This window comes from Leptopilina heterotoma, unplaced genomic scaffold (genome assembly GCF_015476425.1).
Source record: "Leptopilina heterotoma isolate Lh14 unplaced genomic scaffold, ASM1547642v1 Lhet_184, whole genome shotgun sequence".
Classification (NCBI taxonomy): Eukaryota; Metazoa; Arthropoda; class Insecta; order Hymenoptera; family Figitidae; genus Leptopilina; species Leptopilina heterotoma.
This window is the reverse complement of record NW_025110903.1, coordinates 561,105-586,525: the sequence shown is the minus strand read 5'-3', so window position 1 is coordinate 586,525 and position 25,421 is coordinate 561,105. Positions and strand designations below refer to the sequence as shown.

At 30.0% G+C, this 25,421-nt stretch overlaps 1 protein-coding gene across 1 annotated transcript; it reads left to right on the top strand.

Annotated features, from left to right (window-relative positions):
* The first annotated feature begins 9,724 nt into the window (after positions 1-9,724).
* On the top strand, positions 9,725-11,233 carry LOC122500428 (piggyBac transposable element-derived protein 4-like). The gene has a single exon (XM_043609349.1). The coding sequence runs from the start codon at positions 9,725-9,727 to the stop codon at positions 11,231-11,233; it is 1,509 nt and encodes a 502-aa protein (XP_043465284.1).
* The last annotated feature ends 14,188 nt before the right edge of the window (positions 11,234-25,421 follow it).

Sequence of the window (25,421 nt, the reverse complement as noted above, 5' to 3'; positions counted from 1 at the left end):
AAAGGTTAATTAGTTTATTTGAAAATGTATTTAAATCATTAAAAATAGACTTATCGTACATTAAAAAAGGTTAATTAGTTTATTTGCAAATGAATTTATACCATTAAAAATAGCATTTTTCTAATTGTTTAATAACTTTGTTAATAATTATCGAACTTGTTTTAAACTTACCAGAAATATTTTTCTTGTGAAGCTAAATAAATCACACAAAAATTCAACTCGAGCGGATAAATAGTTTATGCATTATTCCATTTGTTAACTAAAAACATGTAAATTTTTATTATTTTTTTATATATTTAACAAAAAAATTTCTTTGTACATATTATTCCATTTAATTAAAAATAATATTATGAAAAATAAAGAATGAAAATAAATAAAAAATAAATAAATAAATAAATAAATAAATAAAATAAATAAATAATAAATAAATAAAAATAAATAAATAAATAATTCATAAATAATGAAATGTTTATCAATAAGCGTGCAGCATTACGTGAAATCGCAAGGCACGCCGATTCATCATTTAATTGGAGTTGGAAATTAACTGTTAATTGTTTGCAGCCAGTTTTTAGTCAGGAAGTTATGATACTAAATGATTTAATAAACAAAATATTGTGTTAGTGTGAAACAGGTTTTAAAAATGCTTGTGGATGCCGTAAGCATGGTCTTTAATGTACAGATTTATGTACAGGTTGTCATGGCGAAACATATACGAATGTTGAAAAACCTTTAGTAATATTAAATGACGAAGTTGAAATAAGTGAATATGTTGAAAGTGTGTAAATGAATGATTGTAATTATAATGTTGAAATGAATGATGAGTGTATGGATGATTTAAGAAATGTTTATTGTAAATTGTTTTTTTCGATAGTATTTAATAAAAAAATTAATAATTATATAATTTTTTATTTATAACAAACCTTTGTTTTTATTTATAAAAAAATATCTTTAACCAAAGAAAATAATTATTTTACTACTACAACCCTACTAAGAAAACACGTGTAAAAACACGTGTATTTGTACGTGTATTTACACATGTATTTATACGTATATTTTTTAATCTTATTAAAATTTTAATTGCCTTTTTATTTATTTTCTTAATATAAATAATTGTTTAAAAATTTATATTTTTCATAATTTATTCATAACATTTGTCAATACATAAACATACGAAGATTGTTGATGTTACCCAATGAAGTAATTGATGAACATTATAAGTCATTGCAAATTTTGTGTAGTAATTCTCGGTTTCAAACAAGAATTTTTTAATTAGGAATTCTAAATGTTCTAGTTTATTAATAGTAATAACATTCTGCAAAGAAATATGTATTGCTTAAACGAAGAGAGCCCAATGTCTCCATAAATTTGGCGATAGAAATAGTTTTAGAATGGGTAAACTGTAATAAAGTATCCAATTTTCCCATTCTTTTGCCTTCTAATATGCTCTGTCAGTTATTGACCGAGTTAAGCGCATACTGTGTTGAGGAACAGATATTTTGTCTAATAACTTTTGTCAATTACTTTAAATTTTAATTTTAAATCTTTTTTACTTAAAGTCCTTTTTAATGGTGAATTTTTCTTAAAGAACTAATAATTACTTAATTGTTTAGCTATACCTAAGTATGCAAAATGCACTGGATCTGGCGAAAACCCGGAAACAATATTAAATTTTTTTTTAAGTTTATTAAAGGCGATACACTTTTTACTCCCAACATTTTTGGTAAGTTAGTATCCACATCTGAAGAATCTTCTGGTTCTAGCACTTCCTCATTATTATCATTAACACTTTGAATATCTAAAGGCTCTTCTGCTTGTTGAATTTCATCATCATTATTAACAGGATTTACAAGCAATGCTATACATTCTAACATATTTTCTTCAGTTCGATCCTCAGGCATCACTTTTAATAAAGGATATTTCCAAACACCGCGATTAACTCCAACTCTTGGAATATATTTACCTTTTTGTAGGCACCGAGCACAACCACATTCGCCATTGTATAAAGTAATACCTTGCATTGAAGCGCGGGCGACTGAATCAAAACAACAGAAAATTACGTAAGGTTTGATGTTAATTACTTCATTATCTATTTTACACGGAATACTATTCTCATTCATATCATTTATTTGTTCAACAAAAGGATATAAAAAAACATCCATGTTGTGTTTACATTTTCCAAACCACAATCCACAAACAATTGGTTGCGATGTTCTAACATGTAAAGGTACTTTGTTAACCATTAAATAAATTGGATAAGCTGAATGAGGAGAGTTTTCAAATCTTACAGCTCCGTCGAAATTAAAAATACATGTGGCGTATCTTTTTTTAACTTCAGGATCTAAATTTTTAACAAAGTTTCTATAAGCTATTCCGTCATGGATCTTTAAATATACCACTTTCATGCATTCGTTCTCGTACAACATACTTACTACAATTACTACACTCTTTTTCACGATCAGATCTAACAAATGTACCAAGATAAGTATCACATTCTGAACAAAGTGTATAATAGTGAACGTAATTTGTTGTAAAAAACCATTTATCATTCATTTATCTACTCCCAGTAAAACACGTGATGCAAACATAGAGTTCACGGTCTTAAATAATTGTTCTATAGCTGTGTGTGACAAGTTATTTACAATTGCATATTTTAAATAAATCATTATTAGTTCCCCCGACTAACAACTGCAGGCGTAGATATAGTACTTAACCCCTCCGCAGTCAAGACCAGAGTTTATCACGTGGAGGTATGCAGTCAGATTTTACACTCCTTTATTTATTTTGTTTTTTTATTTTTTTTGTTTGTTCTTATATTGGATCCGCCATTTTCAAAACCGATATTACATTTTTAATCTACGTCATCAATAAATCCCAAGTAACAACTTTTAAGTAAATCTGATAAATTTTTTAAAATGGGTCCAGCCATATTCGAAACGCCACATTGTATTTTAAAAATATTATGCTAGATTCGTAATCAGCGACCTTGAAAAGCCCCGAGTAAAAAGTTTCAAGTGAATCTGATGAATTTTTGAAAATGTCGTCCGCCATAATTTTAACCCGGCGAGTATGTGGTTGGGCATGTCATGCCCCACATTTACTTAAATCCTTTTAAATCCTAAAATTTCCACTGTAACGTTTTGAAACTTCGAGTAGCTGAAGTTATGGGTTCATAAGAGAAGATGATGGTATGGTGATAGTGTTATGTAAATTATATTTTAAATTACTTGGACGTAAACGTCAATTTTGCATATTTTTGGCGAATTTTTTTTCCTAATTTCTACTAAATTAATGACAACTGAATTGAGATATATTCTAAAAAGCAGTATTATGCTCCTCATTCACTAATATTTAAAGTCCTGCCTTTATAAAAGTGCAAATTTGATTTTATAAAAGTTTTAAGTTTTCATTGTTTTATTTAAGCATATGATAAATCTTATGACAAAGAGTTGATTTTATCTTTATAAATAAATAAATAAATAATTAAGGAAATATATTTTATTACATGCCTTTTTATAATATAATACCAGAAATTAACTTAATATAGCTATATGTAACATTTATAAGCAATTTTACATTTTGGGCATGTCATGCCCACCACATAGTCGGTGTAACAGTTTCCCGCCACATACTCGCCGGGTTAATTATATTAATATATTAATTTAATTAATTAATTATATTAAATTAATTTATTATATTAATATCTTGAATTTGCTCCATTAATTGTAATTGATTGCTAGAAACAAAATAAATCCTTAAAATACGGTCCTGTTGATATTCGATTTGAATTTGAAGCTCAAGAAAATTTTACCGCTCAAACTGCAGCATATTGTCTTATTTTACATGAAAGAGTAATTGAGTATAAACCAATTAGTAGTGGTGTGAAAAAAGTCATTTAAAAAGTTATTAAAGTAGTAAGTGGTGGGAGAAAAATATAAATAACCACACATTTGTCTTAATAATTCAGTAGCATTCAAAATGGATTTTGTAGTAGATCTTTAAGGTTTTAAATCGATAATGTACCAATTTATTTAAAAAGAATTGTCCATAACACCGCTTCAAAAGAAAGTCCTAAAACCCTTTAATTTTCTATTTCAATCACCTTATGAATGGATGTATATGAAACCACAATACAAGAATATAAATTGTCAGTGGGAAAACATTTTTTATTATCTTTATTGGAATCATGGTGATATTCATTGTTCTGTACGCAATGTGATTTTGTTAAATGATTGGTTGTTCAGAGATTTATTTAAAAAAAGGTAAATTGGAAATGAAACAAACGATATTTGGTTCTCTGTAAGTCACAATAGAATCATAACATAGTCCATTTTTTGGCCTGGGATTTTTCCGGCATGTGAGATAATCTGAGCGAGAGGTTTGACGTCGAGGTATAATAATGTGCACTGTCGATTATTGTCCAAAACACACACCATCAGAACTCGACTGTCGATAAACCGGTTGTACTCCGAGAGGTTTTCTACAGCATCCCTCTCCACTGGCGAGAAATCCCATTAGACGGGTGGTCGATGCTAATGCGAATACTCCTAATTTTCAAACCGTTCTTTAGACGCAAAATTTAGTAAAACCCAGTAGAAAAAAAGTATTGAGTGGAGCGTTTAGGAATTGAGTGAAGCTCTGAGCCAATATGGATTCGAGTAAAAACCGTATTGGGACGTTTGACTCAATCTTTCTTTCATCCGCCAAATACGGTCTTATTTTAGCATTACAATTAAAATCACATGAGCAGAGTACACATTATAAATTGAAAGCACAATTGTCCTAGAATGTAAAAATGCCGATTTCGATAAGAAACAGTGAATATTTGTTAAAAATTGGTTAAAGCAAAGTTTGACAAGCGCGACTGAATTTACCATATGAATCAATGTAAATAAATGAAGTGGTAAGTTTAAATGGACTAAAAGAAATCTACTGTTACCGACAGAAAGTTCCTAGAGAATTGTGTTAAATTCAAAAGGAGAATCAAAAACAAAATCTTTTTTTTTTAATTTCAATTTCACAAGATATACTGATAAATGGATGTTGAGTGAATGATTCGGTTTTAGTTTATAGTTTTTTTTCCACTCAGCATGTTACTATGTATTGTTCCTTAAAGGGCTCATTAGCCCTAGGAACTCATGTTTTCAAATAAATAAATAAATAATACAAAATTTTTGAAAATAAAAAAAAATATATAATGTTCTATACGAAGGTACAGCTAACAAAATGATCGACTTAGACATTCACAACCCTCAAACTGTATTCGCCGTAACCAAAGGAGAAATTACTTTTGTGTTAACTTCAAGATCAGAAGGATTTTTTATGTGGATACAGTCTTATAAAGACTGAGCATCCAAAATTAGTTATTTTTGAAAAGAAAGAAAGAGAAAGTTTTGCGAAAAAGAAACAAATGTCAACTTCAAATTTAGATATATTTACTTATGTTAACTCAAAATTTGTATATGTAGAAAAGCACATTAGAACACAGATAAAAAATTTATACGCCGATATTATAAAACAAAAATGTAAACTAGAGCAGCAAACAATCAAAAATTCTTTGTCATTAGCAATTGTAGCTCCGGATCAATTTGCCTACGATATAATAAATAATCCGGGTTATATGGCTCTCGTTGCAGGCGAGGTAGTTCATATAATCAAGTGTACACCGGTAGAAGTAAAGGTTCTAAATGGAGAAAATTGTTTCATGGAATTACAAGTGACAAGAAATAACAAACCTTTCTTCTTAACCCCCAGAACACACATCCTAAAATTAACGGGAACACAAACCATGTTTAACAGTTTATTACCCTCATTATACCAAGTTAATGAAAATTGGTACAAAATCCTGCCATTGCCAGTGGAACCACGAGCACCAGTCATCCTGCAACCATCCAAAACCAACGAATGGAATTATCTCAATCCAGGAGAATTGGCCACCAGCGGAATCTACTTCGAAAAAGATATCCGGAAGCTTAGGGAAAAGATTATGTTTCCAGTGGAAAAACCTTCAGTCCTAAACGACCTAGTCATGGGTATGGGAGAACAACGGACGGTGACCAACAACCAAGGAATATTAAACCTTTTTAATGAAGATATTGTCGAAAAATTTGTCGATAGTACTTGGAATAAAATTTGGAGCAGATTCGTCACCTTCGAAACTGCGAGTGCTGGAATCTTTGCCATCGTGACTTTAATCCAAATCATCAAGTATATCCTCAACACACTTATACAGGGGTATACACTGTTCTCTGTTTATGGTTGGTCAATACATTTATTAGGAGCGATAGTCAGTTCTATTTCTCATCTTTTAGTACATTTGGGTACTAGACCATCTACACCTGAAACTCCATTGGAAGAAGTTGCAGTCCCAGATTCTTCCAATCAATCAAACCAAAGTTCAGACGCACACAAACTAATTACACCTACCAGTCCCACAGGTGATCCTGAAACCTCGTCAACTCAACTGTATCCAGTGAACGCCATTCAACAACAACAACAAGGATTCTTTACCTTAAAATAAACACTTGATTACAAAGAACTATCTCACAATTATCAAGCCTAACCCTAAATTGTTCAATTATATAATTTAAGAGAAACTAACATTGTCATCGAGCTCAGGTCATGGTTATTTTCGTCTTACATCCTCAACTAACCATTTTACGGTAGGGGCGTTACATCCTGTGAAATTGTAACCTATGTTTTTAATTTAGTCTTTACATTTTATTTTCTGTCTCTCTCTTCTTTTTTCTTTTCATTTTTATTTTCCTTTTATTTAATTTTCCCATATGTTAAAATTCTTGGGACTGGATAAAATTTATGAGTGATAACATTTTTCCTTCTTCAAGTTCAAAATCTTAAGCCCTAAAATCAATATTTTTGAGTTTTCTCCAATCTTGTTAAATAGAAATAATCGTAAAATTTTATTACATCATAAATTTATCCAATCCCAAAAATCAACACTAGCGAAAAACGATAAGTACAATTGACAAAAGATAACTTTGAAAAGAATAGTCCGAGAAGACCGAAAGCACTTTAGGCCCTTTTAAATAGCTATAGTTCATACTATATATCTATATATATATACAGATACCGAAAAGAGAAAGTGAGCATCTGGTGATGTACTGTATATATAGATATATACAAAATATTAACCCTTAGCAGCACGATGGCTAGTACTACTAACCACATATGTATTTTAAAATATTCCAGAATAAACGTCCAAGTTTTGTAATAAAAATGATTGTTTCTTCCTTTCTATAGTATCAAAAATATAACTAAACGAAAAAAAAACCTGAATTATACGAATATTGCATAAATAATGAATATAGTTATAAACAAAAGAAACTAACAAAATTTGACTATTTCAAAAATTGATTGAATTCGCTTGAATTTTGTAACTCGGGGGTTTTTGGGGTCGCTGATTTCGAATCTAAAATCGGTTATTCAAAATTCAAAATGGCGGATCCAATATGGCGGACGAATATTTCAAAAATTGATTGAAAACGCTTGAATTTTGTAACTCGGGGGTTATTGGGGTCGCTGGTTTCGAATCTCATTTCCGTTTTTCAAAATTCAAAATGTCGGATCCAATATGGCAGATGACTATTTCAAAATTTAATTAAATTCGCTTGAATTTTGTAACTCGGGGGTTTTTAGGGTCGCTAATTTCAAATCTGAAATCCGTTTTTCAAAATTCAAAATGGCGGATCCAATATGGCGGACGACTATTTCAAAATTTGATTAAATTCGATTGAATTTTGTAACTCGGGGGTTTTTGGGGTCGCTAATTTCGAATCTGAAATCCGTTTTTTAAAATTAAAAATGGCGGATTCAATATGTCGGACGACTATTTCAAAAATTGATTGAATTCGCTTGAATTTTGTAACTCGGGGATGATTGGGGTCACTGGTTTCGATTCTGATATCCGTTTTTCAAAATTCAAAATGGCAGAAGAGTATTTGAAAAATTGAGTGAGTCGCTTGAATATTGATACTAGTTTGTTTTTGGGTGTCTGATTGGAAATAAAAAAAAATTTTATAAAGAACAAAGGTATTTTATTCTTAGCGTTTCCCAGAATGAACTAACGGCGAGGACTTAACGAGTTTCTATTTTTTTTTAATTATATTAAATTTTCGTTTACTGCTTTTGTGGGATTATTCGTGATAATCTGAAAAGTATTTTTTTCTGAGGACAAACAGAGAGGAACATTGCATTGTGTACAACACCAAGCTGTTCTTATCACCTTTTCTAGTGAGCTGCAATGTGCACAGCGTCTAAATGTGTCTAGGTGTACAGGCATGTGAGATGACTCTGACCGCCTTTTTGTGAGAGACACTTTTGGCTTGTGCTGACTTAAAGCATTATTTTTCCGTTTTCGATCTCTTGGTTTTGCCAGTTTGTGATCAACTAACTCTGACACCAGATTGAAGTCACAATTTGTTCAAAGTCAGAGGTGATTGCACTCATTGCACTCATTGCACTCTCTAGAAAGCTGAGAAAAACAGTCTTTCAAATTAAATAACAAGCTAAGTACGTGACGAGTAAAGTATAAATTTTAGTTCAGATATTGTAAATGATACATTGCACTTTCCGGCATACTATAAAAAACACTGTTTCATATATTGCATTTTTCATTTGATTAAACAAGGTAAGTTTATAAAATATGCGGTAAATATAGACATCTACACTACCGTCGGGAATTATCGGTACGGCTGCACGCGCACGGCCCAAAAACATACCAATCTTTAAATCACGATTTTTTTGTAAATACAAATGTCAGAAAATTAACAAATATACCATTCGAAAGATTATTAAATACTACAATTAATGGTACATAACTGAAAATTTTAATAATTTATACAAAGATTGCAGCAATCGACAAATTTGCCAAAAAAATTAAAAATACAATTTTTTTGAAATTTTTTCAACCCCTGCACATATTTTAAAAATTGTAGAAAAAATTTGAAACTTACAAGTGTGATCATTCAAGTCTCATCCTTAATTTAAGACCAAAAGAGTTTAAAAATCTTATTCGGTTTCTGAGATATCATTATAAACGTCCGAGCATATTTTTTGACAAATGCATTGAATTAGTCGATTTTGAACGGTTTTTGGCTGAAAATGCTCGTCCGTTTATAATGATATCTCGCTAACCGATAAAGATTTTTGAATTTTTTAGGTCTTAAATTAAAGATGAGACTTAAATGATCACACCTATATAAGTTTCAAATTTTTTCTGCAACTTTTAAAAAATGTGCAGGGGTTGAAAAAATTTCCAAAAAAATTTTATTTTTAAATTTTTTTTTGTCAAATTTGTCAATTGCTGCAATCTTTGTATAAATTATTAAAATTTTCAGTTATGTACTATTAATCGTAGAATTTAATAATCTTTCGAATGGTATATTTGTTAATTTTCTGACATTTGTATTTACAAAAAAATCGTGATTTAAAGATTGGTATGTTTTTGGGCCGTGCGCGTGCAGCCGTACCGATAATTCCCGACGGTAGAGTATATTTTGTTCTTTCTGCGAAGTTATTGTACAAGGTAGGTAAATAAATTATTGATATTGAAGTAGAATTAGTAGATATTCCCAGTGACAATGACTCGATTGATAGTTTATGCGATTCAGAAACCGAAAATGATGCGTGCCTTTTTCAAAAAAAGAAAGGTGTAACAGACTGTCCTCTGATTTCAAGTATCATCACTGAAGAAGTACTCGACGAAGAAATGGAGGAAGAAGGAGAAGATGTTGTAGAAGATGGAATTTGGACAAAACGTAGTGTACCAAGAACAGATGTTCCATTCACTAAAAGTTATGGTCCAAATATTCCGGTAAATGCAAAAACACCATCGGACATATTTAGTTGCTTATTTCCCCACAGCCTTGTTGAAAAAATAGTTGAGCAAACAAATTTATATGCTCAACAAAAGAATAGTAAACAGGAACCAGTAAATAAAAGTGAAATACTCATATTTTTGGGAATCAACATTCTGATGGGTGTCAAAAAATTACCGTCATATCGGGATTACTGGGCATCTAATCCTCAATTGCATGATGAATACATAGCTTCTTTGATGACAGTGAATCGGTTCGGTTTCCTTCTTAGTCACTTACACGTAAGTGATAACAGTAAAGAACCAAAAAAAGGAGATCCGAAGTATGATAAATTATATAAGTTGAGACCTGTAATTGAGGCACTAAGCGAGACGTTCAAAACCTGTTGGAAACCGGGAAAATATCAATCAATTGATGAGTCCATGATAAAATTCAAAGGACGAAATAGTATGAAACAATACATGCCTGACAAACCAATAAAACGTGGTTATAAGTCTTGGACAAGAGCAGATGAATCTGGCTTCGTATGCGAATTCCAAATATATACTGGAAAAACAGAGTCAACAGAGAAACAATTAGGAGCTCGAGTAATAAAGGATCTAACGCGCGAACTCGTTGGTGGAAACCACCATGTCTATTTTGACAATTTTTTTACGGGGGTAGATCTTTTAGTTAGTTTAAAAAAAGATAATATTTTCGCATGTGGTACCGTTAGATCAAATCGATCAAAATTGACGAAAAGCCAGAAGCCGGATAAAAGTTTTAAAATAGGAGATTATGAATCTAGAACATCAACCACAGGCCTGCAGTGGATCAAATGGATGGATAAAAAGCCGTTATACTTTTTATCCAATTATCATGATCCTTCTGAAACCACTGTAGTCAATTGTCGGCAAAAGAATGGATCGTTGCTACCCATCAATTGTCCAGTTGTATGTGCTGATTACAACAAGCACATGGGATATGTTGATCATGCTGACAGATTGATAGCAACATATAAAATTGATCGAAAGTCCAAAAGATGGTGGTTGAGATTATTTTGGCACTTTGTAGACCTGGCGGTAGTGAATTCTTTCGTCATATACAAAGAACAGAATATTCAACCACCTCTGACATTGAAAGAATTTCGACTTCAACTGGTATTAGAATTAGTTGATCAAAAACTGCGAAAACCAAAAGGTCAAAAACGGAAAAATAAAGCCGTAAGTCAGCACAAGCCAAAAGTGTCTCTCACAAAAAGGCGGTCAGAGTCATCTAACATGCCTGTGCACCTAGACACATTTAGACGCTGTGCACTTTGCAGCACGCGAGAAAAGGTAAAAAGAACGGCTTGGTGTTGCACACAATGCAATGTTCCTCTCTGTTTGTCCTCAGAAAAAATACTTTTCAGATTATCATAAATAGTCCCACAAAAGCAGCAAACGAAAATTTAGTATAATTTTAAAAAAAACCACAAAACAACAAAAAAAACAAAATAAAAAAAAACAAAAAAAAACAAAAAATTTAAAAATGAAAAAAAGTGGAACTAGAAACTCGTCACGTCCTCGCCGTTAGTTCTGGGTAACGCTAAGAACGAGATATCTTTGTTCTTTATAAAAAAAATTTTGTATCCCCAATCAGACACCCAAAAATAAACAAGTATTAATATTCAAGCGACTCACGCAATTTTGCAAATACTCTTCTGCCATTTTGAATGAATTTTGAAAAACGGATATCAGATTCGAAACCAGCGACCCCAAAAACCCGCGAGTTACAAAATTCAAGCGAATTCAATCATTTTTTGAAATAGTTGTCCGCCATATTAGATCCGCCATTTTGAATTTTGAAAAACGGATATCATATTCGAAACCAGCGACCCCAAAAACCCCCTTGTTACAAAATTCAAGCGAATTCAATCAAATTTTGAAATAGTCGTCCGCCATTTTGAATTTCGGAAAACGGATATCAGATTCGAAATTACCGACCCCAAAAACCCCCGAGTTACACAATTCAAGTGAATTCAATCATTTTTTGAAATAGTCGTCCGCCATATTGGATCCGCCATTTTGAATTTTGAAAAACGGATATCAGATTCGAAACCAGCGACCCCAAAAACCCCCGAGTTACACAATTCAAGTGAATTCAATCATTTTTTGAAATAGTCGTCCGCCATATTGGATCCGCCATTTTGAATTTTGAAAAACCGATTGCATATTCGTAATCAGCGACCACAAAAACCCTTAAATTACATGTTTTGGTATTTTTCCCCTGCGATAAAAAATGTGTGCTTCTAAGGGTTAAAATTACGGAAAATTATTTTTTTGTCCTACCTGCACGGAAAGTATGCCATTTCGGGCACTTAAGGCGGGCGCAAAGTAACACATTCCGCCCGGGAGTAGGGGAAGCGGGCGGAAAATACTTTACCGCCCGCTTGTATGACGTCAGCGGGCCGTAAAGTATTTTCCGCCTGCTTGGAAAGTATTTTACGCCCGCATGTTAATTCTTTGTTTTTTTCTGTAGAAATTAATAAAAATAAAGCTTATTGCTCAAAATTGAAAATAATATAACAATTTTTATATAATTTTTATTATTTTGGTATTCTTTAAAAATTTACTTTATTATCCTGCTTTATTTTTTTAAATTTAAAAAAAAATTGAATTTCTTTAAAATTTCTTTCTATTATTTATTATTAAATAATAGGAAATCAATATAATAAAATAGTAATTATTATCTTTTGTAAAATCAATTTAATTTAATTAATCGGCATTATGCCAATAAGAACTCTCCATTAGAATAACTATCACTGTAAAATTAAAAAACGAGTGTTCCTATTGGCGAAATACTTTGTCTTTACGCCACCACGAGGCGCTACGTTTCACAGGTCCCATACGTAATTCATACGTGCGGCTCAACCCTGAAACCATATAGCAGTTTCTAACCCTAGTTCAATTGCCTGATTCAATTCCTTTTAAAAAGGACAATCGAACCAGACACGTTTTGTTTTGTTTTGTTTTGTTGAACGCCGGTACAACATGAATAACGTTAATGATTATCATGAAAGTGAAGATGAAAGTGAGGATGAAAACCAATTCGAAACTCCACCAGAAATGAGAGAGTTGGTGATGGAGGCACAAAAAAATTTCTTACCACCGAACTCTAAAGAAAAGTACCAAAAAACCTACTTAACCTACAAAACTTGGTCGAAATCAAAAAATTTTAAAATTGTATCGGAAAACGTGATTTTGGCTTATCTCATCGAATTGGCAAATAAATATAAACCGCCTCCTTGTGGTCGATATATTCAATGTTAAAATGCACGATAAAAAACAATGAAAACATTGACATTAGCAGTTTTTTGAAAGTGACAACTTACTTAAAAAGAAATTCAAGTGGCTACAAAGCAAAGAAGTCGAAAACTCTGTCTCCAGAGAATGTGCACCAATTTCTCTGCGAAGCTCCAGATAATAAATATTTAGCAACAAAAGTAAGTAATAAAATTTCTTTTAAATATAAATAAAAACAAATTTTAATTTAATAGAAGAATTAAAAACATTCAAACAAATTAATAGAAAAATAAAACAAATTAATAGATAAAAATAGTAAAAATAATAAAAATAAAGTGATAAAAATAGTAAAAATATAAAGATATAAATGCTAGATGATAATATAATAAAAATAAAAATATATTAGTAATAAAAATAAGTAAAGAGTGTAGGGGAAAGTAGGCTACATTGAACCAGCGTCAACAGTGAACCACTTCAATTTTCTGAGAAATGACTGAGTGAAATTTTTTCTTATTTAATATATAAGTTAGTTTTACTGAAACAAACTATGTCCAAAAATTTCGGGCACGTAGGTTTATTATTTACAAAGAAAAACTAAAAACACTGTTTTTCACGTGTGTTTTTCACGTGCATCTAATAAATATGTTCTTTTAAGGAATTAAGAACTTGAGTGATCCAATTCACCCGGAATTGAATTGAATGATGAATTTTTCAAAAACGTGTCCGCCCTATTGGATCCGCCATTTTGAATTTTTGAAATCTGACTTCAAATTCGTAATCAGAGACCCCAAAAGCCTTCGAGTAACGAGTTTTAAGCGAATCCGATTAATTTGTTCAAAATCGTATCCGCCATATTGGATCCGCCATTTTGCATTTTTGAAATCTGACTTTAAATTCGTAATCAGCGACCCCAAGAACCCCCGAGTAACGAATTTCAAGCGAATCCTATGAACTTTTCAAAAACATGTCCGACATATTGGTTTTTTGAGGTTATGTCAAAATCCTGATCTGATGGGGTTAAATAGACCTCGGATTCGGATTCAGCGAGCCAAAAAACGTAAAGTCTACATAGTGAGACCCCCAGATCAGAACTTTTTATTTTTTTTGTGTGGCTGTGTAATTATTGAATAATGTAATTTACATCGAATTAATTGTAAAATTCTTTAATTAACTATTTTATTATTATTAACATAAACAATCATCATTTTTAAATAATGTTTTACCAAAAATTCTTATTTTTATTGTATAAATATACGAAAAATCATAGAAAATGTTAGAATTAAGGAAAATAGACATTTTTGTAAATTCTAGAAATTGGAGTTGGAAGAGGAGATGAAGTTGAGGAAGGTCAAGGCTCAGCCCCTTTTTAAAGAATTCTCCTACGCGTTAAACCCCTAAAAATGGGACGGACTCAAAATTAACCAATTAGGCCCATTTTCTTAATACATTTTCTCTCTATTTTCTTTTCTTGAAACAATCCAAAAATAGCTAACTTCCTTTTCCCTTCCTATAACCTTTTTCTCCCCTAAGAAAATCAGTAGTGGGAACAGTTGCATAAATATCCGTGTTCCTTAAGGAAAGGTATTATATTTTAACAATAACTAAATTTATTACTTGTTAAAACCAAAATTGTAACTACGTTTCACTTTCTCTTAATAAAATATAACATTATTTAAATCCATAGTTGTAATTCGTGAAACCTACACGGAAAAAATCTTGGGTGACGTGCCGTTCCAAGTAGACCGAAAATGTACGAATGCGATACGACTTTAGTTTGGAGGAGCTGCATTTCCAACTTGGGCGTGCTGAACGCCCAAGATGCGGCTATTGCAGTCCCAAGGTTTTGAGTCTCAAATCTTGGGTGTTCAGCGCCACCAACATGGGAACGTAGATTTCCCGAATTGAGAACGTAGAACATCCAAACTATAGTTCCCCCACTTTCCGACGATTGGGATTGCACGTCACCCAAGATTTTTTCCGTGTATATTCATTATTTTTTGAACCAACTAGCAGAGCTACGCGCGCGCGATATTTCTGTTTCTGTCTTTTGATACTCAAGACCTTATTTTATTGTGTGTATATAAAAATGTAAAACCTTATGATCCGTTTTTTTCTTTTTCTAAAATATTGGAAAAAAATTACAATTTTTTTTTGAAGAATTAAAAAAACATAAAACACGAAAACCAAAAATTAAATTTAACACACTGAGCTATATTGTAAAATGTTTATAAAACGTTAAGGTAATTACAGATTTTCTCAAGATAATAGAAAGGTTTTTTCGCAAATAGAATTAACATTACCAATTTGTTGAAATTTGTACCACTGTTAGATAAAAGTTTTTAAAAAATGTAGTTAAATTTTTTAGATCTGTGGGTACTTGTGAAAAAAGTTATAAGCGTCTTTGTTTTTAACTTTTAACATTGAGTTTTGTGGAAATTGAGTACATTTTCAAACATATTTACTCACCACAAAGTACTTAAAATTAAGAAATTAATAAAACATTTTTTAATACGAGACAGATATATAATGGTTAAATATCTGTTTAAAAAGTGTCATTAGGTACCTGTGAGAGTTGCAATAAATTAATTTGTAAAAAAATTTAATGTTTTATACAGTATATTGAACAGCTGTTTAAACATCTGGAAACATTGCACACAATTTTCTACTCAAAACTAAATGTAAACAAGTCATACCAAGCATTTGCAACACGACTACAGAAATGCTGTGTTGCCAGACGTTTCAAAGTACCAAGCAAGTCAAATTACAAAATAATGGTTTTTGTTTTGATTAGTTCAGTCAAGCGATAGAAAAACTTTATATATATTAATTATACATTAGAAGAATTATTTTATTGAAGTATTCTTCCTTCTTTGTCAAAACATTGACACCGAGATTTATTAATAGTCATGATATAAGTCGAGGTATAAGCCGTCCATAAACCACAAGGACAATTTTTTATTAATTTTTGACCCTCCCCCTATCCAATATGAAACACAAATTTTTACTTTATGCAATTGACCTTAATTTTGTCACTCGGTGGTTTTTAGGGACGCCGAATACGAATTTGATGTAAGTTTTCATAAATTTAAAATGGTGTATTCAATATGGCAGAATTTTCTTGAAGATTTATGCAATTGACCTTAATTTTGTTACTCGAGAGTTCTAATACCAGTCAGTTAGCTGTAAATGTCATAGGAGCGCTCACTGACAATTATTTTAGCACTTGCGTCGATTCACGACCAGCGAACGTGTATAGAAATTTTTTTTAATTTCTCTTTCCCATATTATATTAGTCATTTGAAATTTTGAAAACAAACATCGCATTCGTAATCAGCGACCCTAAAAACCACCGAGTGACAAAATTAAGATTAATTGCATAAAGTAAACATTCTGTTCCATATTAGATCCGCCATTTTTATTTATGGGAAAGTAAAATTGAATTCGTAATCAGCAACCACAAAAATTCCCGAGTGACAAAATTAAGGTTTATTGCATAAATTTTAAAAAATTTTGTTCTATATATTAAATCCTCTATCTTGAATTTCTTAAAAATAACATTAAATTAGTCATCTGCGACCCCAAAAGCCTTCGAGTAGGAAAACTTAGGCGAATTTAATTATATGTTTTTGAGGTTACTGAATCCAAATATTTGGATGGGTGAATGGGTAAAAAAATAACCAAACTTGAAAAAATGAAATTTCTTTTCTGTTTTTAAAATGAAAACCGCTAAATTTAATTATTGTTTTAAACGAAATTCTTTTTTTTCACACCGGAATCGAAAAGAGCACACTTAATACCTATAAGAAACATACTTGCGGTATAAAATATAATCCGTTTTATTTATAAAAGTATAGGTTGAATTTGCGCAAAGAATTTTCTTATTTCAGGCGTTAATGGGTTAATCATTAAAATAATATTATAATATTTGGGGAGAGTGGGACAAACCGTCCAGATGTCAATATCTCCGAAATGGCGAGATTGTCAAAACTTTTGTTTAGAATTTTAAAACAACCATGTGTAGTATACCTTATTTTTAAACTAACATTTATACTCAAAATGAGCGTACGGGGCAAACAGTAATAATTTCAATAAGTTAAAATTTGAATGGTTCCCTTTTTAAATTATTCTCTTTATGTAAATAGTAATTTTTTCCATAATTATTGAAATACCAGATTTTCTGTCTTGGTAGTTAAGACTTGCAATGCAGATATCAAATTTTCTTGCACTTTCTTTCTTCTTTTCTGGAGGTTTCGAGGAACCATGGCTACTTTTTTCGTAATTCGATGACGTTGTCGCAAACGGTTCTATTGGTGCACTAGTATCTTAATATAAAAAAAAGTTTGCAATCTTATAATCGAGTCAGTCAAAATATAAAATAAATGAACTAAAAAAGAGTTGTAAAAATGAAAAGGTTTTTTTATTTTAAGTAAATTAAACTTTTTTTATAATTTTCTCATTACCAGGAATTTGCGGTTTTCATTAATTTATCGATAATTAAACTAATAGATTTCATTGGTTCTTTAGAAAAATTAAAAGGGCCCATTTTGTCGGTCATTTGCAAAAAAAATCCTTATTTTAAAAATGGAGGTGTAATTGTCGAAATGAAAATTTGGATATTGCATCAATTTTTTCATAATAAAGACTGTCAAAAATTTTTAAATAAGATTAATATCTATTCTTTTTCTTCAAATGACACAATAAAATTGTACCTAATCATTAATCTTGTAAAAATATTATATTAAGCAACAAGGGTATAAAGGCAGCCATTTGTTTACGGTAATTTTTGTGACACGAGTCGAGGTCAAGGGCGCCCCGAGACCTCCACTCGTGTCACAAAAATCATCGTGATTAAATTGGCTGCCTTTATTGCCGTATTACATACGATATTTTTTATTTCTAATGCACAAAAGTGTCGATTTCAGATAGCAGACGACAGGGAGTAAAAGTCATTCACTTGTTCGACTTGTATGAAAATGGCGGCCTTTTTTACCTTGGGCAAAAAAAATATGGGACCAACTGTTTTTTTGCCCTTGGAAAAAAAATCGCTATTTTCATACGGTCGAACAAATAAATGACTGTTCAAAACAGGCAAAAAGAAGGCTTTTTAGTATTTATTATTAAAATAACTATGACATTTATTTAAAAAATTTCTTTTACATGTAAAGAATAATTTAATTAAGAATTTGTAAAAAAAAAATTTTTTATTTCAAAATGGCGGCGATATACGCCATTTTCGAAAATGCCCATTCTCGGTGGTAAGATCGATTCCAAACTTTCTATAACAGATAAAACCAAAAACGAAGTGACATTCTCTTCGTTAGATATTTATTTAGGTGTGGAACCTCAAAAAAGTGGAATTTTCTTTCCCCCCTTTTTTTAGAGTACTTTTTCTCTAAAATATGCAAAAAAAGGTGTTTTTATTCAGAATTTCTCTTATAAAATAAAGAGATTTAGAAATCTTCCAGTTTTTGAGGTTCTACTTATAGGCATGATGACGCTGAATCAAAGGCCGTTTGATTTTTTAAAATCGCTTTAGAAGAAATCGAGATATCACTCTTACCAGATCAAAAAAAGACATTTTGATAAAAACGCATTTTAAGTTTTTGTTCATAAGTTTTGAAATTTTTTTTAAAAAATCATCGGATTTGCTTGAAAATCGTTACTCGGGGGTTTTCGAGGTCGCTAATTACGAATATTGAATCAGATTTTTAAAATTCAAAATGGCGGATCCAATATGGCGGGCATTCTTTTTTTAAAATCATTAGATTTGCTTGAAAATCGTAACAGGGGGTTTTGGGGTCGCTGATTACGAATATGACATAATTTTTTTAAAATTAAAAATGGCGGATACAATATGGTGGACGAAAAAAAATTAAACGAAAAAAAAATTTTTTAAAAAAATGTTCTTTTCCGCCATGTTGGATCCGCCATTTTTAATTTTGAAAATTTGATATCTAATTTGTGATCAGCAACACCAAATACATTTTTGTTTGTCTTTTTTAAAAAATGCAAATGAGAAAACATTTAAATCACTCGATTGCTTATTCGCATACAAAAACATCTTTGACATAGCGAAGAATAAGGATGTATAACTTTTGTTTTACTTTGAACATTGCAATATTATTTTAGGAGAGTATTCTTGACACTATAAAAAATCCGAAAATAAAAACAAAAAAAATAGATTTTTTTGACATTTTGAACTGGAGTGTCCCCTTAAAGAATAAAAAGTCTTTAAAGGCCAATTTAAACATGAAAATTAGGTTCTAATTTTTAAAAATTCAATATTTTCAGTATTTTTAATTTATATTTCCAAAAATCTAAATACATACAAAAATAATATTTTATAATTATTTTTAAAAGTTTGGAATAAAAATTTATGTTTAAATTTTTAATTGACATTCATCAAAAAATTAATAATTTTTTTTAATTATACAAAAACTCTTTTAAAGAAAACATTTAAAATTTGGTAAAATCTTTTACAAATAATAGAATTTTTATTGAAAATATTAATAAAAATGATCAAATTTTTGTAGAATTTTAATTATGAACAGGACCATAATTTCTCAAAAAATTCAATGAGTCCAAAAAGTAAATATTCATAAATTTTTATTTACATTGGGGTAAGGCTTTGTGAAGTGTACTTATGATTTGCGAAGGGTATTTTAATTTCATTGAAACACTATATTTTTAAAGTAAATGAGATAATTAATTAAATTTTCTTTACAGCATTTTATTCTACGTGAAATGTGGAACTATATTCCAAAAAAAAGTTTCTGGGCCTGCATTTTATTTACAAAATAAAGCTATATTTTTGTTAATTCGCCATATTGGATCCGCCATTTTGAATTTAATTTTAATTAAAATTTTCGAAATTATGTATCAAATGCTTAATAAATAAAGCATTAACTAACGAATTGAAACCGACTTAACGCATGTAACGCGGCAGTGCAACCGCCCGCGAAACTGCACGCTCCATGTCTTTTTTACAGCGCGTAACAGGCTTAAAAAACCATCGGTACACTTCAGAAAGCCTTACCCATTGTTCGAAGATAATTGAATCTTAAATAATTATACGAATTAGTTTTTTAAAATATTTGCGATTGTTCACAACTGTAGGCGGGGTGGGAGTCAAAAATTGATGAGAAATTGTCCATTTGGTTTATGGAACAACGATAAAATTTATACCTCTCACTCATACCTCGTTCTCGATCTCCCTTTCTTTTACTCCTTAATCTATCTGTGAGTGAAAAAAGAAAAATAATTAGCCAATAAGGAAATAAGACGCTCATTTCGTATTTTGGCTTGAAAGTAAAATTCCCCACTTTTCCTTTCCCTGTCAAATTCTGTTCCTCTCTTTCTACCTGACACGGAAAATGGAGAAAACATGATCCCTTCTTCTAAACCCAAAAAGTGGGCATTACTTTCTTAACTATTTGTCTCTCTTTCGCTCCTACTCTAAACTAAAAGAAGAGACAATACCTCCCTCCTTCTCTTTCTCTCTCACTGTGAACAGAATATATAAGGAAAGACTACCCAGGCGCGAAAGACCAATGCTGACGATGGATTGAAGCTTGATTCAGTCTTGAACGCCCAGCGTGGGTAACCCAGTGTTGAAGCAGTCTTTATATCACTGTCACTCAATATTGATTCAGCATTGGACACCAATGTTCGTCCCATGCTCGATTCAAGGCTCGGTCAATCTTCGTGAGTGAAGCTTGAATATCTAATCTTAATTCAATTCTGAATCAATCTTGACAGTTTATTTATTGACGTGTGCATTTAAAAATATCAAATATAAATATTTATAAATTATTTAATATTAAAATATTTTTTATGATAATTTTATATACTATTTAAAAATTATTATTATTAAGATATCAATTGGTAAATAAATATTAATATTTATTTAGTATATAATATTTATATTAATTAATAATAATAATAATTATATATTATTATTATTATTATTATTATTATATTATTTATTATTATTATTAATTATATAAGATTCATATAAATAAAGTTAAATTATATATTATTATTTTTTTCTTGCTCAGTGTCAAATTATTGTTTTCAAAGTCCAAGAGTTTCGTTTGTCTGAAAAATTTTCAGTAAAAAAAATGTTCATTAGGGTGTAATAAATATTTATGCCTAGTAGTTTCACACTAGGATTAACTGTTTAGTAAATATGTATTATCAAAAAACTATTTTTTGTCAAACGCGTGCGATTAAACACAAATAACCTTGAGACTTTAGCATTGCCAACTTAAGAGTTTAACGTATGTGTTGAGTTGGTAATGCTGGAGTTTCAAGGTTATTTGTGTTTATAGCTGCGCGTGTTTGCCAAAAAATAGTTTTTTGATAATATTTACTAAACAGTTAATCCTAGTGTAAAATTACTAAGCATAAATATTTATCACTACCTAATGAACATTTTTTTCACTAATAATTTTTCAGATAAACGAAACTCTTAATCTTTGAAAATAATAATTTTACACTGTACAAGAAAAAAAAATATATATAATTTAACTTATAAAATTATCATAAAAAATATTTTAATAATAAATAATTTATAAATATTTATATTTAATATTGTTCAGTGCACACGGTAATAAAGAAAGTGAATATTGTATCAAGATTGACCGAGTCTTGAATCGAGCATGGGACGAACATTGGTGTCCCATGCTGAACAAATATTGAGCGAATATTTTTCATTCTTTGTTTTAAGCGTTATATCTAATAATAAAATTGTGTGTTGTGTTGTTAATAAAAAATGTGAATATGTTTGTAAATAATATTAAAAAGTCTGCTGAAAAATCGAGAAAAAAATGTACCGATTAACAGAAAAATTGTCTTTTTTTACTAAAAATTTTTTTTTAATATTACTATTTCAAATGACATTTATTGTTAGTAATATATTATTTATATGATAATAATATAATTATTATAATAGTAACTTAATGCCATTAAATTAACAAACGCATATAATATGAATAAAAATAATAACAATAATATTCATTACTATTATAATTATAATTATTACTGTTATTATTATTATTATATACAATTCATATATCCATATTATATTGAATGAGCGCGAGAGACGCGTAAATTTGGGAACAGTGGAAGCAGCCTTGTTTCAGTCCTGCATTAGGGTTCCGCAGCATTGATTGAACATTGAACGCCAATCTTCAACAAGGACTGGAGCGTCAGTCTTAAATAAGTGTTACATTGTGGCTAGAAGCAACCTTGCTTCCGCCGTCCCACCGAGGCTTGATCAATGTTGACCAAGCCTCAACGAAGCTTTCGTAAAGCCTGAACCCAGCGTCAGTTCTCACCTGGGTAACTTAATATATATAGATATAATAATAATATTCGCCTCTCTTTCGCTCCTACTCTAAACTAAAAGGACAGGCGATACTTTCCTCTCTTTCTCTCTATCAACCTTTTTCTCTCACTGCGGACAGAATGTACACGCTCTGGACAGACTGAATGAAAGAATACGAAGATTATTATAGTTAATTTGTTGTTTATAGAATTGTTTATAGAACTCATAGTTTATCAATAATAAATCATACATAAGACGGAAATAAGACGAATTTCAATATTTAAAAAATAAAACTGTTTAGTCTTGAAAAGATAAAGTGAGCGAGTTTACCCAGGAAAATTGTTATTTCGAAATTTGGTATATGTGTATTAAAAAGTTTCTCCGAGTAAAAGTAAAAAATATAAATCAAAAACTCTTTTTTGTTTTTTTAGTAGAAATCATAAGCTTTTAAATGATATAAATTAACTTAGATTTAGAGAATAATTTCCTAGATTTTTACCGATCTGAAAAAAGTGAGCAGGTTTACCACAGTCTCCCCTACAGTTTATTATTCAGATGCTGTAATAAATTCGATAAAGAAGATAATTACATGACCAAACTAAATTCGAATTTTAAAAGATGATACATAATCACAAATATTCAAATATCAAATCAATATATGGGCAATTCCACGTGAGATTTTAGTCGACCTCTTAAAATCGGCCAAAAATATTTTTTTGCAACACTAACCTGTAAAATTGGATTTTACACACAGAAAACTGTGTGTAAAGTACTTCTTTTTATAGCGGTGTGTAAAGTTTTACTTTACACACCGCTAGCAGTGTGTAAAGTAAATTCCAGTGTGTAAAGTGATTTTTAGTGCGTAAAATGGTTACTTAACGTATTCTTGTGACTGTTTGATGAGAAACAATGAAGTTAAGCTTTTAAAAAACAATTTGCAATCACATTTTTTTATTTTAGTTTCTAGAAAACTTCATTTAACAGTGCCCCCACTACACCTAAACTTACAGTAATATTGGCAATATTGCTGCAAGATTAGTTGTTGTAGTGTTGCAAAAAATTTCGTATGGCACTCGTGCGTAAATCAGATTATACTTGTGTGACTTGCAGCACTCGCCTTCGGCTCGAGCTGCAAACGTCACACTCGTATAATCAACGATTTTACGCACTTGTATCATAAATAACTATTTTCTATTCTGTATCGAAAAAAAACAGATACGTATTTTTTTAATTTTGTTTAATTGTCCAAATTTTCGAGTTATGAATTTTCGAAATTTTGGACTTTTAATTGTAGATCTATATTCAGTAGCTTATAAGTCAGAAAATATTGAGTTTAGGAAAAAGTTGTCAGAGAATAAAAATTTTAGTTTTCTTTTGAATTTTAAGAAATGTAAACAAAAAAATTGTTTTTTAATTTTTTATTAAAAAAATTTTTTTTTATAAACAAATTAATTTTTTTATCTTTGGGCCGGATTTTTTTTATTTTTTTTTTATTTTATTTATACCTTATAATATAGAGAAGATTTTCCAAAAAGTCCCGAAATGGGCCTGATGTGTTAAATGAGTTTTAAAAAAATTTTCAAAAATCACTTGCGAGCATCACAGTGGAATTTTTTTAACAATTAACTTTTTAAAACTGTCTACAGCGTAGACCCTTTAATTTAAGACAAAGAACACTCTAATAGATTAAAAATTATACTCTGTAGACAGTTTTAAAAAGTAAATTGTAAAAAAATCCCACTGTGATGCTTGCAAGTGATTTTTGAAAATGTTTTAAAACTTATTTAACACATCAGGCCCATTTCGGGACTTTTTGGAAAATCTTCTTTATATTATAAAGTATAAATAAATTTTTAAAAAATAAAAAAAAATCTGGCCCAAAGTTAAAAAAATTAATTTGTTTATAACAAAAAAAAATTTTTAAATAAAAAAATTTTAAAAAAAATTTTTGTTTACATTTCTTAAAAGTCGAAAGAAAACTAACACTTTTATTCTTTGACAACTTTTTCCTTAACTCAATATTTTCGGACTTATAAGCTACTGAATATAGGTCTACAATTAAAAGTCCAAAATTTTGAAAATTCATAACTCGAAAATTTAGACAATTAAACAAAAATAAAAAAAAATCTGTTTTTTATCGATACAGAATAGAAAAAAAATATTTTTGGCCGATTTTAAGAGGTCGACTTAAATCTCACGTGGAATTGCCCATATGTATATGGAGCATTCCAGGCCAATTCGGAAATTATTTTGCTTTTGCATCTCAAATTTTTTTTAAACATTTTTTCTTTTAGTACTCTTTGAAATGAGCTACCTTGATTTTTTCAAATTTCTTTATAAAGCGGTTCAGGAGATACAGATTTTTGAAAAATGACGTTTCTTACGTAAATATTTTTTTAAATGCTTATAACTAGGTCAAAAATTAATCAAATTGGACGTTTTTACAATAAAAAGTTTTGTTTTTGCGCGTAGTTTTTAATAAAAATATTTATGAAAATTTTTTAAATAATTTACTATAAGATTTTAAAATTTTCAAAATAAAATTTTATTTTTAACAATGTATGTATTGATCAATTTTTTTCAAAATTTTTTGTAAGAAACTAGCACTAAATTAACAATTTTTAAGCCTTGTCCGATTGTGGGCAAACGATGGAATCTATTTATTTAAAATTTTTTAATTTTTATATACGCAGTGGTGGCCAATGACTAACTTGCCATTTGACAAAATCACTCAAATTTTTCACAGCAAATGTGTTTTCAGACTGAATATCTCCAAACATAACCTTCTTTCTGTGTAAAATTGTGATTTGGTCAAATGACAAGTTAGGCCTACCGTTTTCACTGTGTATATAAAAATTTCAAAATAAATAGATCCCATAATTTGCTTACGATAGGACAAGGCTAAAAGAAAAAAAATGTTTAAAAAAAATTTGAGATTTTAAAAATCATAACAATGTCTCTATGATTAGGCAATCAATAGAGAAGATGTATAATAAT

What these genes read in the sequence shown, in the direction of transcription:
- LOC122500428 (XM_043609349.1), top strand. Translation starts at nt 9,725, where the DNA reads ATGGAGGAAGAAGGAGAAGATGTTGTAGAAGATGGAATTTGGACAAAA.